This window comes from Fomitopsis serialis (genome assembly GCF_022376445.1).
Source record: "Fomitopsis serialis strain Sig1Antser10 chromosome Unknown B0H18scaffold_183, whole genome shotgun sequence".
Classification (NCBI taxonomy): domain Eukaryota; kingdom Fungi; phylum Basidiomycota; class Agaricomycetes; order Polyporales; family Fomitopsidaceae; genus Fomitopsis; species Fomitopsis serialis.
In genome coordinates this window covers 1-16,387 of record NW_025955143.1, presented here as the reverse complement: position 1 = coordinate 16,387, position 16,387 = coordinate 1, and the positions used below count along the sequence as shown (strand labels likewise).

The following is a 16,387-nucleotide window of genomic DNA, read 5'->3' as shown; positions in this document are numbered from 1 at the left end:
TCAAAGTTCTTCCGCCGCGTTCAAGAGCTGTAAAGAAAGTGCGGCATAGCAAGATAGCCTGGGCAATGTACTTACCTGCTTGAGCGCCTCTGCCCCACACAATAGCCGACCATTTGACATGCTGACCCTGGCTGACACCAGAACCGTCGGACCACCACCAACTCGACCGCAACTCGACCATGACTCGGGCAGCCACCACGACCGCCGGACCACATTGCAAGACATTCACGCTGTCCCAAGGGACACGCGAGCCCATGTTAGCAACTGTCTAGCAGCTTGAGTGCCCGACAAGCCCTCTGAAGACTCAAGATCGCCAAAAACTTCCCCTCTTGCCCATCTAACTCGCTTTCCTGTTAATCTATTCCACCGGGGCGACTCTGGTGACCTCATATCAACAGCCCGCCGCTCTGACAACACGCGACCTAGGATGCAGGCTTGCACAATGCACGTACAAGTTCAGGACTGAACAGGAACTTTGCTTGGAACCTGGTGAACACGGAGCCAAGGGGGTGGGGAGAGAACACGAAAGTACTCGGTGGGGAGAAGGGTCCGGGGCGAGGAGAGAACTCGAGCGCGGAGGCTCGAAAACGACGGACGTACCTACCTCTCCATCGTCGTTTCCGATGTCAATGCCCACCGGCGTATTGATTAAAGTGGGGTCTTGGATGCCTGGCCACGCCCCGGGCTGCCTCCTTTGTTCCCCAGAGCAGCCGGGATGCCACCCGTTCGTGCCCCCGCTCCTCAATCCTCTCGGGCTCATGAGGATCCGTATCCAGCAATGACGAGGCAGGCGTAGCCCCCCTGCTGCCTCAAGCTCAACTGTTAGCATATCCGCGAGCCTGTCTTGCAAAGAGGAGAAACATGCCCCACAGCGCAACAGCCAGGCGGCTGCGCTATTGCACATACCAAGACCTGAGGAGGAGGCCTCGCCGGGCCCGCCATCAAAGAGCATTACACGTACCCGTAAGACAATCCCGCAAGACACGGCGGTACGCATGTTACCAGATCCGGGGTATGTTCCAATTGCCATGAGGACGAGCAGCTGTGAAGGAGCATGCAGGAGAGGCCGACAGCCTGTGGGAGGAAGAGAGTTGAAAGGACTGTTGTGAGCACCATCATGATAGTCCCTCACCATCCACCCGCCTCTCATCAATCTCCATACTCCCGTCGCCGCTTGACAAGCCTGAGCTCGCATGCTTACTTCCGCCCTCTCCCCATTATCCCACTATACGCCCGTGGCACATCCGGCCTCGGCTGTCCCTCTGCTCACGTCCGTACGCAAGCACCGAAATGTGCGATGCTGTCGCGTGTTCAGTAGCTACCCCGTGGTCGCAACCCCACATGCAAGGACGAAGACACACTGTATGCCAAAGCGCCAAGGCGCCGAAGCAACCACGACCCAGTCATATCCACATACACACTAAGGCTCTCAGGCAAATTTCAGCGCATCACGAGGAGAGTAAACCACCAGAGCTGGTGCGGGAGACTGTTTGACAGGAACCGGACAGAAGGAGGGAGCTGCCCGGTGGAGGGATGGGTCCCCAGAGTTGCTCCATTAATTCCGCCGACATTGTTCCCACATCCATGAGTTTAGTCATGTGACCGTGTATACGCGAGTGGCGCCGGCGCGGGCGCCGGCTGTGTACCTTGCGACTAAGGAACATTTTTATGCTGAAGGTAGTGTGTTTCGTTTGTAACGAGAATGGTTTACATGACTGAACAAGATGGGAAGCAGTTCTAATGTAAATTGGCTCGTTGAACGGCACAAGGGTAAGTAGATCTGTTCTCGTTGTACGTCTGCCAGTGCCTCCGTCGCAATCGTTTCGCGGTAGCTAGTCGTATAATACCAAGCATCGTGAAATAGCACTCATTTCTAAAACGTATAGCTGGTGTCACAAACACCTCAACGCGATCGCCTTCCTGAAATCTTGTTGGGTCGCAAGAAACCAGCGTGCCCGTTCGGCGATCGTGTTCCCAGGCAGGTAATCTTTGAGTGATCTGCCAGCGACTTGAGATGGCACACGCTTCCGCATAATGCTTGTCTTTCGTCGTTAATACGGAGACTGGCATTGTGCCGTCAGTCGCCTTGCATGTGAAGCCAAAGTCAATGGATGCGACAGAATCCCAATCAGACATACAATCTTACCGGAATGAATGGATATCTGTCTATTGCGACTTCCTTGGTCACGGGCGGTGCTCGACATGCATGTTAAATGAACACCTTGGTGCGAAAGAATCTGTGATAGATTGCAGCGCCACCCTTGGATGCGGATTGGCTCGGAATAAGGGCCGCTATTAATGCATAATCTCTGACGTGCGTATCAAATGTCTTCTTCGTGCCTGCGCAGGTTAGTTCGTCAGAGCGCATTACTACACGTGCAGAGATAGCCGTACCCGTTCCAACCACCCACTGCATGTAACACAGATTGAGTGATGAATCCAGTGATACTTAGGAACACTGTAGATGCACATCATGCAGGGTGTCCAATTAAGTAGGGTGATCGAAGAGACAAAGGGACTCGTTTGTGGATGAGTCTTGCGTTGTCGCGTGTCTCCTCGGAGTCGGTGTTGTCGCCCTCAGTAACAAGTTCAGCCCAGCCGTCGAAATCTTGGAACATCCCCGGCACCCTACGATGTGTTGGGACAGTGGGAGCCGGTTGAGTGGTTCGACATTGCGCATATAACATCTGATCTGTGACGGCCATAAGGATTGTGCTACCTTCTCGCCATCTTACCTCCTTCGTTAGTTCACATGAAAAGATACATAGATAAAATGTACATTACCATTCGGATAGGCTGGACTGTAGTAGACATCCGCTAGAGTGGTCATGTCGTCCGTGAGGTGCACGACTCTCAGTCACTGTGTTAGGGGAGAGATCACCAAGATCGTCTTACATCCAGACAACCCCCCTGTTCCCGATGTCGCAGTCGTACCGTTAACGAGGCCTCCTGCCTACATTGTTGTTCGATTGGAGCGCACGAAGCTGGCGACACTGGATGGACTGGACGAGTGCGAGATTCCCATTGAAACGGTGGAGCAAACATTCAACATAGAGGTCGAAAGCGGCGATCAAGAGAGACAGCGACTGAGGAAGGTGGTCCGGCGGCGCCAACTCCCCATAACCGCAGCGTATGCATTCACGGATTATCGATCACAAGGGCAAACAATACCCTATGTTATTGTTGACATAGCAAAGCCGCCTGCAGGACGGCTGAGCTTGTTCAATTTGTACGTGGCGTTGTCGCGCAGTTCGGGACGCCAAACTATTCGTATATTCCAAGGTGCTCATGACGAGACAAAGAAAGCACGAGTTAATGTTCGTGGTATACAGCATGTATCGTAGATAGCCAATGATCGAATAGTGAATGAATGTATCTAAGGGGAGAAGAGGGAAGACGGCGGCCTACACATCGTTGGCGCGCTGCCCGATGCAGTGCACGGCAGCAGCGCAGGTGAAGGCGTGGTCAGGGCGGCGGGAGGTTGGTGCTCTGCGCTTGGGAGTGCTGCTGCGGAGCCGCGTATGGTGGCTGCGACTGCCTCGGCTGCAAGTTGGCATTAATGGGGAGACTGCTCGGGGAGGGGTCGCCTAGCGCGGTCTGCTATGGCAAGCAACTGGCACTCCATGCGCCCGATGGCGGCGGCAGCGGCCAGACTGACTCACAAGAGGGGGGTCAGCATTCGTCCCCGAAGGGTCAGAATGAAGCCCCGCGCTTCTTGTTTACGAGCCAGCCTGACTACTCGGCCTCGCAGACGGGAACAGCGCGCCGCGCGCGGTGCGCAATCGAAGGGTTGGGTCGGCGGTTTCGTATTCGTCGCCGGTCGAGTCGTAGCCGGCTGGTGGGTTTCGCTGTCGGTAAAACATAGGTTTTTCATTAATAGTCAATGCCACCGAGGTGTGTTGTCTAAGGCGACGTACGTGAGCCGACTGCAGCGCCCCAACAGACTCGGAAACCCTCTGCGCTGTGAGGCACGACCTACATATTGGAGGAGCCGCCGAGGTCGGGATGGGTCGCCCATTTGCGCGAGGCGAAGGCACCTGAGGCTCCGGGGTTGTGGGCGAAACGAACGCGGCATGAGATTGAAGTCGTGGTGGAGAGTCGTATCTATTAATGAATATTCGTGTTCGCTGGCATGGACGCCAACGAGAACGGGGCTCGTGGTGGGTGAGGAGCGTGAGGGCGGCAGCGTGGCTAAGCGCTGTCTGTCCGGATTTGGGGACGGGACAAACAAGGCCAAAAAACCCGGAAATTTCTCACGACGAATTTAGACCCCCGAAGAGACCTTGCTAGTCGCAAGGTAATTATTATGTCATGCTTTGGTAAAATTGGGTAGCGCCGATCAACCGCTGTTGTTCCCATACTGCCACCTGGGGGCCTCGGCTCAGTTCTTGAGTTTGGGTTCCTTTGTGTAATTCTTTGGCCTCTGGGCCTGATGCGGAGAGGTCGCTCCTCGATGTGGACGGTTCAAGTTGGTTAAGGGTCTGACCGGTTCTAGGCGGTCCTGGGAGGCCTCCCCGACCTACCGAAAACCGTGTTTGGATCTGGGGGAGGGAGATGCGGTGCATCTCCGACTCATAGTGTGCCCGTGGCACCGGTCTGCGTTCCTCTGTGTGCTCGATAAGCATCCGGGACGTACATCCTCCTAGAAGAAGCACTAGCCTGGGCTGCGGTATGAGACCAAGACCTGTTCCTTGGACACAGTTTTGGGGGTAAGTGTCCTTGCTCATCAACCTAGCCGGCTTACAACGTTCTGCAGGAGACATAACATTAGGGAGAAACACTTTCATGCATGGCAGAGTCTTCTTTTCCCATCGTGTTGTCTTGGACTGATGACTGCTATGCAGGCTTTGAGGTTGGCAGGGGACCATGTGCAAGATGGTATACGCTTCAGTGAAGGTATGGATAGGTTCCATATTGGCACAGGCGCTGACCTTGTACAGATTGGCTGTGGTCTGGTCCATGATCTGGCCTACTGCCCCTGGTTGCTTCTTTGGTAGCTTCCCCCTTCTCCTGGTTGTTTGCCTCTCTGGTTAGCAGGTTCATATTGCCAGCAGTAGTGTTTTTTGCTGACCTAATAGACCTCCCCTGACGCCTACAGGGTGTTGGCTTATAGAGGGCATGCATTGCACTTGTGCGATTGCAGATACAGCACACTGTATGTTTGGCTATATGAGGCCATCTGATTGTCATTCATTCAGATTTTGTAGATGGGCGTCAGTTGCAGAATTGCTATTGCACAGGAATCTGCAAGGTCTCCAGCACTGGTAGGCACATGTTTCCCTTTTCCTCTCTCCTGGCTAATAGCATCTTGTAAGACTACGTTTAAGAGACCATTCCCATGGATGCGTTCATCAAGATGTGTTTAGTGGTTCCAAGTAGGCGGGGTTGGTCACCACTGGCATCTTAGGAGCTCCATCTTAACCGGCCGGTGAGATGGGGCCTCTGGGTGCCTTGGTGATCCTCCCTTGTAGATACCACTGGGTGTAAGGTCCTAGGACTGGGACTTATGGTGTATGTGATGTATTGGCTCAACGCTGCGCACCCTGGCCCAGCCCCTGTTCTATCTAACCCTAACCCTAGAAAGGGTGGGAAGTGTTGATTTGGTTGAGGGCTTGTATCCATCAAAGTAGTTATATTGGTGTCACTGAACAGTACTATGCAAAGGTTGGACAGGAGCTTGGTAACAAAATGGAGACTGTTGCCCAACTTTCAAGAGCAACTAGCTGAAGCCTGTGCTATGCTACTGAAGTTAAATACAGTGCGCCCCCATGTCTTATCCATTCTGTATACCACAGGGATATAGCCAGCTTCATGGCCTGATATTAGCCTGCAACATACCAATCTTGCGACTTGCTCCGGCATAGGTTACATCAGCCTGTTTTCCTACACCGGGGTGATCGGCAATTGTGCTTTGTCAGATGAGCACTTACACTGTGTCTCAGCTCGCATACGTTCGGTGATCCTGCTCATCTGCCACATACCAGGGTCCACTCATCCTCTCCCGGTCAATTACACACCTTATAAGACTGTAGACGTACACACCATGCCCCGTACTGTGCGCGCGTACCAACCAATCGCCGACAGATTCCATCAGCCATGCGAAACACGCGTCGTCAATGAGCTCGAGTCTGCATGGGTGCAGCTCGTTTGGCAGAGCGTGTGGGTGGAATGGCTGCGCCCTCTGCTGTACAGCCGCACCGAGTCACTGCCAGTATAACTTATAAGTATCAATAGGGGCAGTTCGGATGACATACATACCATATCTAATATAATCCTGCATCGCATGGACTGATGCGGCATCCAGTGATTTGCGCATGCTGTTCGTGACAGCCAGTGAATGATGTTCGCAGTCTGATCATGGTGTCCCTATAGCCCATTGATCAACAGCAGAACTTGTAAGGTATTCAGACGTGCAGCGCACCCATGCCCATGGCCCCCAAGTGGCCACTGTCCGACTCGTGCGCGTCAATCAACGCTTCGCCGCCCCATTCCCCACCCCAGACGGCTCGTCGACCTCGCTGCTTTCTCTGACGCGAGCTCCGGCGTCGGCATCGGAATCACTGTTGGCGACCACTGGCGAGCCTGGCGCCTCATCCCAGGATGGCGCACCCTCGGGGGCGATCGCGACATCGGATGGGCGGAAGCTGTCGGTTTCCAGTTACTCACCATCAGCATCACCAGCGCTCGAGGCGTGGACGAAAGCTTCCGGCTTTTCGGCGGCAACACCGGAGTCGTCGAAGGTTGGCGCAACAGGCGCAGCAGGAACGCCAGCGTCAACCTTGTTTTCGGAGAGAGACTCGAGTACTTACACAGCGCAGGGAACACCGAGTGCATTTATGTCGCATACGTCCCCAGCGCTTGCAACCCCGCCGACGGACCCTCTCGCGGTATATACCCGCCTGAGGGTCTCCTCCTACCTCCCATCCCAACCCCACCCGGACTCGAGCGCTTCCTCGTCGACGCAACAGAGCCCCTCACCCCTCTCGAGCTCCGACTTCATCGCGACGGGAAGTACCCAGCCGCCGCGGCAAAGTGCATTGACCGCCTCCTGGAACGCGCTCGGGACGAGCAGCAGCGCGAGGTCGATCACACACTCGACTGGCACATCCCAAACAACAGCAGTTGGGACGAGCCGGACGCAGGCGGGTCGTTTTGACAACCTTGCCCCTCTCGCCTCGACAGCATCCACACGACGCGGACGGCCGTACCCGCAGGCACTCACGTTACAGCCCTCGGAGCTGCGCCCGCACTGCCTCGCGCGTGACCGGTTGCAGGTATGGCGACCCCTCAAACCCCGATCCATGCGCGACCCAGACGGACGCGAGGTGGGCAACATAACCGAGCACGACATCGAGCGGATCCTCCTGGCCACCGTCTCATCGTACGGGTCAGGCACGCGCGAGTCGTACGGTGCCGGTCTCCTAGCCTTCCACGTCTGTTGCGACGCGCGAGAGGTGGTGGAAGAGCAGCGCGCACCGGCGAGCCACTCCACCATCCTCACCTTCATAGCCAACTGCTGCGGGGTCTACAGTGGAGCCACGGTGCGCAACTACGTCGCCGGCGTCCACGCATGGCACACAATCCACGGCCAGCGCTGGGAAATCGACGCCGACGAACTTACAGCGCTCCTCAGAGGAGCAGAACGCCTAGCACCTCCTGCATCCAAGAGGCCGAAGCGTTTGCCAGTGCTCACGTCCTTCCTCACGGCCGCGAAAGCGCAGCTGGACCTGAACGAGCCACTCGACGCAGCAGTGTGGGCTTGCCTCACAACTGTCTTCTTCGCGGCAGCCAGGCTAGGCGAGTTCACACAGCAAAACCTGAACAGCTTTCAGCCGAGCCACCACGTCAAACCATCGGACGTACGGCATGACGAGGACCGGCATGGCTACAAAGTCACGGTCATACACCTGCCCACCACCAAGGTCGCGCCACTCGAAGGCGAGGACGTTTACTGGGCGGCGCAACCAGGGATGCCATTCGACCCGGGCGAGACCCTCGCGAGCCACATGCGGGTCAATCAACCAGACCGGGGAGGCCATCTGTTCGCGTGGAAGCACCGACAAGGCCCGCGCGCACTGACAAAGTCAAAGTCAGCGCTCCTCAAGCGGATGGACACCATCGCCGCGCTCCTGGGAGAGGCGCCCATGAAAGGCCACGGGCTGCGCATAGGAGCGACGCTCGAGTACCTCCTGCGTGGCGTCCCCTTCGACGTCGTGAAATCCATCGGGCGTTGGAGTGGCGAGAGTTTCAAACTCTACCTTCGCAAGCACGCCGTCATTCTCGCACCCTACCTCCAGAGCTCGGCAGTGCTCGACAACATCACGCGCTACACCATGTCCCCGCTACGGCAATGAGCTCCGCGCGAGCGACGTTCCGACAGGTGAGTCGACTTCCATTTGGCAGTAACGGACGAGCCGCAACGCATCGCCTCAGCTCCTTCACCTTGGGTATCGCAGCTCATCCGTCCCCAAGCCCAGAGGGCTGCGCCCCGCACTTCGCTACTACTTACACTACTACCTCTCGCTCCCATACTCTCTCTCCCGAAGATCGCGCGGTCTACCTCTCTGCGACGGTCTGTCCATATTGCGATGTTTTCTCATTACAAGGCTTCCATCTAATTGTTCGTACAGTACTATTCGAAGCCTCTAGTAGTACTACTCTCCAGCTCACAGAAGCCCGAACGAGAATACCTAGAGCTGCGACCACCCGCGACGTATGCGATGACCTCCGAGGACCGCTGTTCGGATCTTGACAAAATGCAGTGTCATCAAGGATCACCTGCATTATATATCTTGACGTCTGTTATACTGCTCAAACACATAGCTGCAATCCAAGCCCCATTCAGAATCACCAAATTGACATCAGGTCCGAGGGTCCCATGAGACACCGGCGCAGCATGCCCAGGCCCTACCAATACTGTTGCTCACGATTAAGGCCGCGGCCAGTACTCACGTCAATTGTATATTGAAGTTGCTCATTTTAGAAGTACCTAATCTATACGATCTGCCGCTGCCCATTCTAACTTTGAATGACGATGGCTTTGAAACTCCCGCTGTGGCCGGCGCTTAAGTGTGAGAATTTGAGAATACTTTGGGTCTGTTGGCTCCGGTTTTTACAACTTCTTACCTTTGCGTTCTACTGCTCACTTCAGCTCACTTTGCCTCCCTTCCACTGCACTCTCAGTCGCTATGCTGCCCATCCCCACCACTCAGGCTGACTGGCGGCTCGTGAATATCCTCGGGCGGAACACGGACTGCTACGTTGAAGACGCTTGGCGAAAGTCGCGGGAGTGCCCCTTGTGCCCGGCACTCAATCACGTCTCCGTGATATGTTTGGAGAAGGACCACTTCGGCCAAATCTTTGACTATGTGAGTACCACCCAGCCAGCGATTTGTCGAATGTGTCTCAAGCATCTCCAGTGTATGCTGTACGACACCGAAGTCTGCGCCATGGAGGCCAGCTCGGAGCAGGCGAGCGAGGAGGCTCGTGCAACCGCACTCGAGCAGGCGCTGGAGTTGGAGAACCCGCCCGCCAGGTTTGGCGGGTTCTTGCTCATGGCCGCTGAGGAGCAACTCTATTGCGAACGCACGCCGCAGAGACCTCTCATAGACCCGTACCCGGAGGACCTGGTGGGTCAGGGGCGCATGGTGCTCGTAGAGGCACTTATCTACGTCCATGTGAGTTCTTTGCTAAACTCCTCTCAACTTATATTGACATGCGATCATGCGCTACGGATAGGATACGTTGCCCGTCCTTTCCATCCCCCTCGTAGGGGTGCTGGACTGGCTCCAGACCAAGGGCACCATACCCGGGCCATCCCAGCAGCCCGTGCTCGCCCAGGTATTCCCGTACTTCAACCCGTACCAATCGCCGAGGGACCCGGACGTGTGGACTTCCTTCGACCAATACAAGCCCACGATGCAATCGTTTCTCCCCGCGCGGATCGAGGATGCTTTCCCCATCAAGTTCGATCCGCGACGGATCACCGCCCCCCAATCCTCAAGGTCTCCGGCGTCGAGGTGACCATGGCCCTATTCGACCGTGCCAACGGGGAGTTCGCGATGGACGCGATGTGCTCGATGAAGCACAAGTTCATCGAGTACAAGTGGCTCTGGCCGGTTGGCGTGCCAGAGCTCCGCAAGGTTATGGACGCGGAATGGAGCGTCCTTCGGATGCCGGACGGCGAGGACAAGTACGTCGACCTTGTCGTCCGCCCGCCGCTGGGAGCACCTGGGTGCCTGGTCCGTTGGGCCTTGGATGGGACTTTGGTGGGCGGGGCCGACAAACAGAACGCAATGGAGGCCGATGTTGAGGACGAGAAGGACGAGGACATTGCCTTGGACGAGGACGTGGAGTTGGACCGTGAGCTGGGCTGGTGGGAGCCGGGCTGGTGGGAGCGCAACTGGGAGATGTACGGTCACGGCGTCTGGCCGGTCTACCACTGGCAGTAGGGCAAGGAACGTTCTGCATACGCGGTACTCTTTCAGCCGCGTTCGTCCAGGACTCCTGCAGCCCAGTGGTAATATTCACTGTGTACCACTAGTTGCCGTGTCATGATCTTCCAAATCATATTCTTTGTTTCCATCGCGTTTTAATTTTCAGTAGTGTCTTCATTGTATAGATTGAGCTCGAACACATCGCGCATTCCAATATAAATACGGTCGAAGAAATCCGGCAAACTGGTCTCCGAGTCGCCCCTAGTACGAGTCCCCGCCACGCGACTGAGCCTTCTCATCCAACTCCGTACGGGACATGCACCGCTGAACTACCACCTCCACCGCATTCGCCGATCTGACACCGCACGGTGCCCCGCATGCCGAGCCCACCGAGCAACGGTTCGCCACGGCTTCCTCTAGTGCTCAGAATACACTCGGCCACTCGACAGGCTACGACGCGAGATCGGAAGCCGCGCGCACTCACTCAAACACCTCCTCTCACAAGCTGAGTACCACTAGGACTGCAACTGAGGTGAGTTCATGTAGCCTCAGATCCCTGTACGAGTACTGAATGTCGAGTTCAGTGTGAGCCAGCCAGGGAAGAAGGGCTCGAAGCTCGTCAGCCAAGTCCCCGCCGCTGAGTTCGTCCTCGAGACGCTCGGAAATGCACGCACGCTCTTCAAACCCTGTTGCCTCGCGGTTCAGTTTGCGTGGCTCAACGAACACATCAATCAGCGCCTCTGCCGCGACGATTTCAACACCTTCATTGGTCTGTTCGACCTAGCCGGTCCTCAGAATCTCGCCAGCCGGCCGTAATTCCCTCGACCAGTTCTGCGTCAACTTCGTGAACGAGCGGTTGCTGAACTTCATCCAAAGCAAACTGTTCGAGAACCGTGTCGTTGAGTACAATAGTGAACGAATCTCCCGCTATGTACCGCAGGTACCCTACATTGACAACTCGGAATGCCTCCGCTTGCTACAGAACAGGCCCGGCGGCCTCATCCATATCATGGACGACCAGGCCCGCCGCATGCCGAAGAAGAGCAGGCATACGATGGTCGAGGCGTTCACGAAGCGGTGGGGCAACCAGTCATCGTTCAAGACGGGCTCCATCGACCGGGCTGCCCGACGTTCGCGGTCAACCACTTCACTGGCCCCGTCGCTTATTCGTCGGAGAACTCCCTCGAGCACAATCTTGAGGCACTGAACCCTGACTTCGTCTCGCTCCTCAGAAGTACGAGCGCGGGCGAGGGACCCCCGGCGGACGGTTCGGGTTCATCGAACCCCTTCGTCCGCAGCCTGTACTCCGGCAAGGCGATCGGGGCGCAGGCGCACCCGCGCAATGAGGACACCATCTTGTCCGCGCAGCAGCCAGTGAAGCCCAAGCGCGCGCCGTCCGTCCGCGGGAAGGGCACCGTCAAACGCATGCCAACCGTCAGGGAAAGCGGCGAGATCGACGAGAAGGACCGAGAAGGACTGCGATGACGAGGAGCCGCTAGGTACGGCGGTACAAGCCAGCGGGCCACCGTGTGTGGCGGGCGAGTTCCGGTCCGCGTTGGATACGCTGTTCGAGACGCTGGAGGAGATGCGGTCATGGTACGTGTTCTGCGTCAACCCCAACGACTCTCAGCTCCCAAACCAGCTCGAGGCCCGCTCGGTCAAGGGCCAGGTCCGCGGCGGCGAACATGGCCATGTTCGAGGCGAATATGACACCCGAGGAACTCGTAGATCGGTACAATGGGCACCTCGCTGTGCTCAATGCGCACGAAGGCGAACCGCGGGAACACATTGAGCAAGCACGTACGGCGTTGGGGCTTGATGAGAAGGATATCGTGCTCGGTATGAGCCAGGCAAGTCGCAGTTCACTTCGTACTGTACTCAGCTAACAGTGATCCCAGGTCTATCTCTCACAACGCGCGTTCCATGCGCTAGCGGACGATCTGCGCTCGAAGGACACCGAAAAGCAGAAGCGCAACAAGATGCGGGATGCGGAAGCATAGGCCGGGCTCGGCCCAAGAGCTCTCGGCTATCCACACGCATCGTACCTGATTCCTGACGCCGAGTCTCCGTATGAGGGCGGTTACAACGATCCGTTCGGTCAGTCTAACCAGCAGCTGCCGCTAGTGCAGAACACCTCTCCGAGTCCGTTCCAGCGCGGGGACATGTACGATGACTTTGACGAGAGGAAGTCCCTGCGCTGCCTGCTAGCATGGGTCGGTCGGAGGAAGCGTCCTGACATCCAACAAGCGCGGCGAGAGAAGCTGGCGCTCAACATGCTCATCTGGTTCGTCTGCGGTTGTGTCGTTTTCGTCATCATCATCTTCGGTGGTCTCATTTGTCCAACGGCGCATGAATTCTCAACGAGCGAGTTGCAGACGCATTCGTTGAAGAGCAGCCCGAACTTCGCGGCGACGTCTTTAATCTCACAGAAGCTGCCGTGATGCATCTGACTGTCGTGCCCGTCGTAGCAGAGAAGTCGGACCTCAACTATGGTGTGGCCCCGGATGATCTCTCAACGTTGCTGACGCTGTCGGTTTAGGTTATCTCCCTTTGAAATGGTGTCAGTGGTTCCGTGAGCCCTACATCCAGCCTAACCCTAAGCAGATGGTGCAGCTGCAGTGGAACAACCGCTCGAAGCATCAAGATGAGACTCGGACGACGTAGAGTGGAGGTGGCGGAGAGATGAACTCGGTCGGCCGGGGATGCCACAGCCGACGGGTACTATGGGGATCCTCGAGGACGAGGAGCAAGAGCAGCGCGATGGTCAAAGGAACGCAGAGAGATCGCCGTCCCCACCTCGCCACCACTCGCATCAGCCCGCCCGACCCAGTACCCAGTGCCCCTGTTCCCGGCCCACCGGCGCCCGTTCAAGTCCCACCACCACGGGCACGGAGACCAGCGATGAGAAAGGTGGCCGCGTTCCGCACATGGACCCGGCCCGGCTTGGGCGCCTAAGTGTGGGAAGTTGAGAAGGGTTGCGGCGACTTTTCCAGTTCTCCTCCCAAATCACACTTCAACATGCTTTTTTGCGCTTCCACATCACTTTCAGCCTCTATGCCGCCCACCCCTACCCGTGTTGACTCGCGCCTCGTCAAGATCCTCGGGAAGAACCTCGACTGCTGCGTCGAAGACGCATGGAGCAAGTCGCGCGAGTGCGCTGAGTGCCCTGCGCTGAATCATGTCTCGGTGATATGCCTGGAAAAGGATCACTTCGGTGAGATATTTGATTATGTGAGTACCTGGCACCGAGTTCGAGATTTGTAGGATGTGTCTGAAGCATCTCTAGTGTATGTTGCACGACACGGAACTCTGTGCCATGGAGTCCAGCTCGGCGCAGGCGAGCCCTGATGTTCTTGCAACTGCGCTCCAGCAGGCGTTGGAGTTGAGGAACCCGCCTGCCAAGTTTGGCGGGTTCCTCCTCATGGGGGCCGTCCCAATCACCACCCCTGGCGCGTGCCAGGTGGCAAGCTGGCGCTGATTTGCCAACAACACTACATCGTCCCCACGGTTGCGCAAGACAGTGCGACACGTCTCTTGTGCGTCTACATCCACGGACCAGCACATGCCCGGCTTCAAGCGTCCGTCGCTGTATTTGGAGCGTCGAGAGGGGAGCATCGTGCTCCAAGTGCTCAACGCGTCTGCCAGTTCACTCACAACCGTCTCATCCAGGACCAATCCCTGGTCCTCCTCTCCCTTCCCGTTCCCTAGCCCCTTGTCCTCGCTCTCATCGGTTCCGGGCTCCAGCTTTCGAACCTGTTCCTCTTGCACGTCCTCCCCTAGACCGTCCTCCTCTCGGTCCTCCTGGCTGGGGTGCTCCTGGGCTTCATCCTCCGAACCTTGGACCACCCTGCTTTCGTCCTCCTTGCTTCGGTCTCCCTCAGCTCGATTGTCCTCACCTTGGGCCTCCTCCTCACTTGGAACCTCCTCGTCGTCTGCGACCATGTTTTGGCGCTGCTCACCACCGTCTGGCTCGATAGACTCCTCATTATTCTCCTCCAGCGCCTCCCCGTCGCTCCCGAGATCCATATCGTCTGCCGCTCCTGCCGGTACCCCACCTATCACACTGGTCGCATTGGTCCCAACAGACACGGCGTCCAGCGCTGCCTCTATGCGCTCCTCGGCCTCGACCTGACTTCCTGACCGTCCCATCCCCTGTTCCGGCCTTGTATTGGTCATGGATCTGGTGGGCGGTGCGCTCCCTGCACCCAAGTCGCAGTCAATTTTCCTGCCTGCTGCAAGTCAGTGAGGTGCACAAGATGGTACGAGTATGGTCGCATACCTCAACAGACTGCGTCGGTGGAGGAGAAGCGAGAGCAAGAGAGGGCAGGGCGGAAACGAAAGCAGAGTTGAATGTTAACAGGCAAGAGTGGAAGCGCCCACCAAGTGTGGCTTTGGGCGATTGGATCTCACGATTGATCGGGGGGTCCCCACTTGCCATATATGGCGCACTTCAACTCGCCGCAATCAGGCGTTTGATGCGTTTGCCTCCATCCAACTCTCACCCGATCATCTCCCAAGCCACACGATGTCGACCTACACCGCTACAGATTTCGACCCTCCGGTGTCCATGAAGCCGGCGCAACCCTCTGGGGGAGCCCAGCTCTGAAAAGTTGGTTGGGTGCAGGGACTCAGGTATTCAGGAGCTTCAGGAAGAAAAGGACGGAGCGGTAAGTTTGCTCCCACACATACACAGAACGGGGTCGATGATGAACAACCAACGCAGGTCTGTGCCTATTGTGGGAGCACCGGAACCCTCCTGGAGTGCTGTCGCTGCCATGCCACCCTTTGCTACGGGACGCAAACAGACTGCATCCAGGACGGCTCCAACCTCATTGACAGTGAGAGTTTTGTGTGCCCCGTCTGTCGGCACCGGGCCCGTGAGCCCCTCGATGTAAGTAGACGTGCGTACACCTCCCCCTCGTCTGTTGATGATCGCTCCAGTACCGCCTCACTGCATACGTGGTGCCAGGAACGTACTTCGCCGCGCAGCTGGCACCGCTGTGCCTGATCACGGCGCACTTTGATCGCGAGATGTACTTCGGTAGTCTGGCTCGCACTCAGCTGAGACAGGACTACGGCCAGATCCCTCTCCTGGTAAGCGCCCTCGCTGGATTTCATGTGTCAGACCTCCAACTGATCCGGGCGGTAGCTGCACGACTACAGCGTGCGACTGACGGCTGAAGGCCTCGGTTGGAGCCTGACCAACTCGACCGCATTGGCGAGCGCATGGTTGGCGAGTAACAGGGCGTCAGCTCCCATGGTTCTGGTCTCGCTCGAGACACACACCGATCCGGCGACAGGATACGTCGCCTATGGTCGCACCGGTCGCGGTCAAAACTATGTGGCGAGCGTGCCCGAGGTAAGTGGGCTTTTTGGACGTTCGCGGGCATGCATTGGGACTGATCTCCAGCATGCAGGTCGTATCCAAAGTGCTCGGGCCAATGTACAACCAACTTCCCCTACTGACGGCCACGCGAGGCCTCGTCCTTTTTTCCTGTGGTGATGCCGTCACGGTCCCAGAAAGAATGCACGAGATAGAAAATCTCGTTCAAAGGTGCGTGCGTGCGATTGGGACCGGTTTGATTCACGTCTGACTCAGGATGGTGCAGCAAACACTTTGACTTCGTCGTCGGATTTGTGGCGGGAGGATTCATCCCGCAACTGGTGGGAATCCAGATCCTGGCGTTTATACGGAAAATGTTCGTGGTCCGTGAGGCACCCGTCGCAGAGGCCTTCTTAGATGCCTTCAAATCCGATTCCTCATCCCTGAAGCATACTGGGGTTCACCTCACATACCGGGCTATCGATGGCAGGGTGAATCATGCCGTGTACGCACTTGGGACGTTCAAACGACCATGGGGCGTGGCCTTCGTCTGTCCCAACCCCACATGCACAGGCTCAGGGGCCGACCTTCACTTCCGGCTCAAGAGAAAACAAATGGCGGTCCAGTT

At 57.0% G+C, this 16,387-nt stretch overlaps 5 protein-coding genes across 5 annotated transcripts; all 5 read left to right on the top strand.

Moving 5' to 3' along the window:
* Positions 1–2,828: 2,828 nt before the first annotated feature.
* On the top strand, positions 2,829–3,344 carry B0H18DRAFT_888000 (uncharacterized protein; the record flags this gene model as incomplete). Its single annotated transcript, XM_048041211.1, has 1 exon — positions 2,829–3,344. The coding sequence occupies one exon, from the start codon at positions 2,829–2,831 to the stop codon at positions 3,342–3,344; it is 516 nt and encodes a 171-aa protein (XP_047886078.1).
* Positions 3,345–6,168: 2,824 nt separating this feature from the next.
* Positions 6,169–8,354, top strand: B0H18DRAFT_1088013 (uncharacterized protein; the record flags this gene model as incomplete). Its single annotated transcript, XM_048032221.1, has 2 exons — positions 6,169–6,186; positions 7,215–8,354. 2 exons carry the CDS (start codon positions 6,169–6,171, stop codon positions 8,352–8,354), a joined length of 1,158 nt encoding a protein of 385 aa, XP_047886077.1.
* Positions 8,355–9,188: 834 nt separating this feature from the next.
* On the top strand, positions 9,189–10,023 carry B0H18DRAFT_1126124 (uncharacterized protein; the record flags this gene model as incomplete). The annotated part of the gene is made up of 3 exons (XM_048035122.1): positions 9,189–9,368; positions 9,420–9,677; positions 9,739–10,023. The coding sequence occupies 3 exons, from the start codon at positions 9,189–9,191 to the stop codon at positions 10,021–10,023; spliced, it is 723 nt and encodes a 240-aa protein (XP_047886076.1).
* A 38-nt stretch (positions 10,024–10,061) lies between these two features.
* Positions 10,062–12,975, top strand: B0H18DRAFT_1126123 (P-loop containing nucleoside triphosphate hydrolase protein; the record flags this gene model as incomplete). Its single annotated transcript, XM_048035121.1, has 8 exons — positions 10,062–10,411; positions 10,956–10,968; positions 11,031–11,205; positions 11,243–11,347; positions 11,419–11,870; positions 11,926–12,105; positions 12,500–12,761; positions 12,812–12,975. The coding sequence occupies 8 exons, from the start codon at positions 10,062–10,064 to the stop codon at positions 12,973–12,975; spliced, it is 1,701 nt and encodes a 566-aa protein (XP_047886075.1).
* A 1,986-nt stretch (positions 12,976–14,961) lies between these two features.
* Positions 14,962–16,057, top strand: B0H18DRAFT_1126121 (uncharacterized protein; the record flags this gene model as incomplete). Its single annotated transcript, XM_048035120.1, has 7 exons — positions 14,962–14,999; positions 15,061–15,103; positions 15,160–15,327; positions 15,378–15,530; positions 15,586–15,795; positions 15,854–15,990; positions 16,036–16,057. 7 exons carry the CDS (start codon positions 14,962–14,964, stop codon positions 16,055–16,057), a joined length of 771 nt encoding a protein of 256 aa, XP_047886074.1.
* Positions 16,058–16,387: the final 330 nt, after the last annotated feature.